General features: G+C 45.4%; 1 protein-coding gene across 1 annotated transcript; it reads left to right on the top strand.

Moving 5' to 3' along the window:
* Positions 1 to 1,760: 1,760 nt before the first annotated feature.
* On the top strand, positions 1,761 to 3,429 carry LOC109245017. The gene is made up of 2 exons (XM_019412186.1): positions 1,761 to 2,651; positions 2,845 to 3,429. Exons 1-2 carry the CDS (start codon positions 1,761 to 1,763, stop codon positions 3,427 to 3,429), a joined length of 1,476 nt encoding a protein of 491 aa, XP_019267731.1.
* Positions 3,430 to 4,998: the final 1,569 nt, after the last annotated feature.

Raw genomic sequence — 4,998 nt, 5'->3', positions numbered from 1 at the left:
TTTTTAGACTGAAAAACGAAAAATATATTGGGAAAAGGAGCTTTCACAATAAATCTTATTACTGAGGACTAGTCAAGACTTCGATCCGTCGTTGTCTCTCTATCTCCAAAAGCACTTGTTTTTATTTCTTTTCTCCGCTTACCATACCGTGAGGTGATTCCAATTTCATTTTACCCCGCCATGCTAGGGTGGATTGATCTTTGGTGTAAGTAATCTCAGGATTATGTTACTTGTTTTATGCAATTAGTTATTCCACCTTTATATGAGATAACAAATCCCACTATTTTAGAGTAAAAGTTATTTTCGAATTAATTAATACGTCTGTATGGGCCGAAATCCGATCGAGAAAATTCGGCACGAGGAGGTGATCAAGCGTGAGAACTGCAGCTCGACACGGGCGGCTTGGTCGAGATCGATCAGCGGTTGACAAGAATGAGCCATTGAGTGGCTCATTAGGGTCGAGGCCGAGCAGTAGGAACAGAAGTAATGGCTAGTATAGTTTTGGAACTTTCAAAGGAAATATTCCATTGAATATTTCCCCTGTTGTACTTTTTAGAGTTCTTTGGGAATATTCCATATAAATAGTAGGTGAGATAAGGCAAAAAGCAGGTAAGATTCAATATCATAAGAACTCTTATGAAAAGTTGACTCTCAAGAGAAATACAAACATTGTCTTTCCATAAAGATTCGATTTGCTGTTTATCCCATCTTTTTTCGCATCAGATCCAAGAAAGCCCCCTATATTCCTACATTCATTTGTCTTGAGTGATTTTATTTTGTGTCTCACACAACTTACACTAGTTGTGTGAGGCCTCTTTTTATCTCACATATTTGTGGACCCATATCTTATACATATGGGTCCACAAAATTCTAGGACCCACACAGTTGTGAGACAAAAAATAGACCTCACACAACTAGTGTCAGTTGTGTGAGGCACAAAATAAAAATTTTCATTTGTCTTACATCATTATCAGAGAGAAGAATCATCCACCTCATTCAATATTTGGGTGAATCATTCTCTCTATTTACATTTATTGCCATTTAATATAGTTATTGCTTATCATTGTTCCTCCACTCACTAGTAATAACATCATTTAATACCCACTGTATTAAATTGGTTTAAACGCATTTTCACGTTACTTGTATAAACACGTTTAGATCTAGAATCTATTAAGTTTAACTAGGATTTACCTATTATCTTCTTGTTTAATTGGTTTAACAAAAGGTTTCATACTTTTTGGTCAAACAACTTGGCGCCATCTGTGGGGACTTTCTAGTTAAAATTTTAATTTCTTCTAAATCTAAAAAAACGCAAAAAACCTATACACTCCTCTGTCTGCACAAATATAACATGGCAGGCAACGGAGAGGAAAAGAGGAAAGTGATAGCCCACCACACCACCAACCTCCTCCACACCATTAACGAAGCAAATGAAAGGGATGGCGAAGATGTAACACCAAATGCCTCTCCCAGGCGAAACAGCTCGCCCCCTCCTCACGGTAGCATCACGACCTCGCACGTTAAAGGGGACTCTACATCCACAACAGAAGAGACACCACCGGCAGTGAAAAAGCTACTCGAGGCGTGGTTGGCGAACACGCTAACCAGCTTCCTCGACAAGCTCACTCAAAGGCCGAACAGAGAGGAGGCAAGCGTTTGCGTTGCATTAGTAGCTGACGAGCAGCACGCCCCCTGTCACAGGTACTACTCACAATGCTAGTGATGCAGGTAACGACACCCTCACAGTCATTTTGAAGAAGATGGAGGAGATAGAGAACGAGAACAAAATGCTCCGCAATCAAATGAAAGAACATCAAGAAAGGGTAGACAAAATACCGGGTGCACCAAAGCTTTTCACAAAATGGGACGCCGGCCGGTTCGTGGAACAGCCGTACAGTGACGAGGCTGCACCATACGCCATACCCAAAACCTTCAAAATACCGCCGTATTTAAAAATATATGACGGCACGATGGACCCTGAGGATCATGTGACCCACTATGTCACTGCAGTGAAAGGCAACGACCTCGCCAAAGAACAAGTGTCGTCCATATTGCTGAAAAAGTTTGGTGAGACCTTAACTGAGGGAGCGCTGACTTGGTACTCACAGTTACCTGCGTGTTCCATAGAAACATTCGAGGAGATGGCAGACAAGTTCGTCACCACCCATGCCTGGGCTAAGAAAGCAGAGCCGAGGGTAAATGACATATTCGCCATCAAGCAATCGCCTGGCGAGGGACTCAGAGACTTCCTTGCCCGATTCAACCATGTAAGAATGACCCTTCCAAATATATCTGAAGGGATGGCGGTAGCCGCTTTCCAAAATGGGCTGAGTAGAAGTGGGTCGAGGGCGACCAGGAAGTTGCTAAGCCGTCTCATGAAATACCTTCCAACCACTTGGGACGAGATACATAACGCCTACTGTGCCGGGGTAAGAGCCGACGAAGACGACCTCAACGGACCTACCCAACGGTTGAACTCACTCCAGATGGAGTCCAAGAAGGACCGAAAAAACAACAACATGAGAGATCTAGCAGGACCCCGACCCAATCGGGAGAGACATCAGCCTTACGTCAAAGCGCTCTCATGCCGACTCCACGCCATGACGAAGGCCCATCCAGGCCACGAACAGGAACCCACCGAAGTGAGAGAGGTATGCCCCCTTTGTTATCTGCTCACAATTTCTATGTTTCCCCTTCAGAAATAGTCTACGCACTGGAGAAGCTCGGCCCAAGGGTGAAATGGCCGAAGAAGATGAGATCCGACCCGAGCACCAGAAAGTCAAATGCCCTCTGCGAATTCCACCAGGAGTGGGGTCATAAAACCGAGGACTGTATCTCCCTAAGGTTGTAAACATGCTCCACCAAGGGCACTTGAAAGAGCTGATGAGCGATCGGGGAAGAGCCAACTTCGCCCGAGGACGTGAACACCACCAGGGACCGTCCAAACCACCTTCCCCGACTCGAACCATTCAAATGATCATTAGAGGAGGCGACGACGCATCAATCAACAGCGTAAAGTTCACCACCACCCACAAACTCAAACGATCGATCACTCATGAACGGTATGATGAACTCGAAGAGAGTATCATCTTCGATAAGTCGGATACCCACGGTTTGGTTTTCCCTCATTGTGACGCTCTTGTCATTACTTTACGCATCTTAGACACTGTTGTCAAACGTATTATGGTTGATGATGGGAGCGACGCGTGTATCATCCACCCTCGAGTTCTCGCACAAATGAGACTCGAGAATAGGATAGTGTCACGCTACATCACACTGGCAGGTTTTAATAATGCAGTCGAGCGGACATCCGGAGAAATAACACTGCCCGTCCTGGCAGGCGGTGTCACTCTGGAGACCACATTCCACATCATGGATCAGGATACGGCATACAACGCCATCAAGGTCGACCTTGGATACACACCATGAAAGACGTCCCCTCCAGCTTATATCAAGTCATTAAATTTTCCACCCCTTGGGGAGTATACAACATCCGATGAGAGCAACGCACTGCCCGAGAGTGCTATCGCATCGCCCAAGACTGCACATACACCTAACAATGGAAGGGCAAAGCCGAGGAAGCATAGTAATTAACGAAGTCGGGGTCGGACGGTGATGAAGGGAAAGACATTATCAAAGAACCCAAAATCATATATAGAAGCCACGGGATCAACCATCGACGATCTCGACCCCGTCCAACTCGATGATAACAACCGCATCGAGAAAGTTTTCATCGGCCACAAACTCCAAGAACTAGGTAAATTCCGCCAGTTCTTAAAAAATACCATAGTCCTGTTTGCTTTTTTCCATGCAGATATGCCAGGCATCCTGAAGGAGATAGCAACACATAAACTAAATGTCGACCTATTCCACCCCCTAGTGCGGCAAGTTAGAAAAAAATTCAATGCCGTGATAAATGAAGCTGTCCGCGAGGAGGTGGAAAAATTGCTTAAGAACAGCTCCATCAGAGAGGCAAAATATCCCCAATGGGTCGCCAATGTGGTCATGGTAAAAAAGAAAAATGAGAAATGGCGGATGTGCGTAGACTTCACTGATCTGAACAAAGCCTGCCCGAAAGACTCATTCCCACTCCCCTATATTGACCAGCTCATCGACGCAACGGCCGGGCACGAGCTATTAAGTTTCCTAGACGCTTATTCGGGCTACAAACAAATCGTCATGGAGGAAGAAGATCAAGAAAAAACCACTATCATCACCCACGGGGACGTACTGCTACAGGGTTATGCCGTTCGGATTGGAAAATGCAGGGGCGACGTATTAGAGGCTTGTAACCACAATGTTCAAGGATAAACTTGGCAGAACCATAGAAGTATATATAGACGACATGTTGGTCATGTAGAAAAGAAAGGAAGACCACATCGACCACTTGAGAGAAGCCTTCGACATACTCAGGAGGTACGACATGAAATTGAACCCTGAGAAATGCGCCTTCGGTGTAACCTCGGGGAAGTTCCTCGGTTTCTTAGTATCGCAGCGAGGCATCGAGGTCAACCCCGACCAAATCAAGGCTATAGAGGGGATACTAGAAAAACTGACCGGTAAGAAGCAAGTATAGAAGCTGACCGGCCGTATAGCCTCCCTGTCGAGGTTCATCTCACGATCCTCTGATAGGTGCCACAAAATTTTCATCGTACTTAAAAAGACAACGGACTCCAATAGAATTCCGAGTGCATCGACGCCTTGAAGGAACTAAAGTCATACCTGTCCTCGCCCCCACTACTTGCTAAGGCGAAACCCAAAAAACGTCTCCTCGTCTACCTGGCCATGTCCAATGTTGCGGTAAGTGCAGTTCTGGTCAGAGAAAATAAAGGTACGCAAATCTACTATATTAGCAAAACCTTGCTCGACGTGGAGACGAGGTATCCCCACCTTGAGAAGCTAGCCCTAGCCTTGGTCATAGCTTCACGAAAGCATAGACCCTATTTTCAGTGCCACCCCATCTCAGTGGTCACAACCTTTCCTCTAATGAGTATCTTG

Source organism: Nicotiana attenuata, unplaced genomic scaffold (genome assembly GCF_001879085.1).
Source record: "Nicotiana attenuata strain UT unplaced genomic scaffold, NIATTr2, whole genome shotgun sequence".
Lineage (NCBI taxonomy): Eukaryota > Viridiplantae > Streptophyta > Magnoliopsida > Solanales > Solanaceae > Nicotiana > Nicotiana attenuata.
This window is presented reverse-complemented; position numbering and strand designations above follow the sequence as displayed.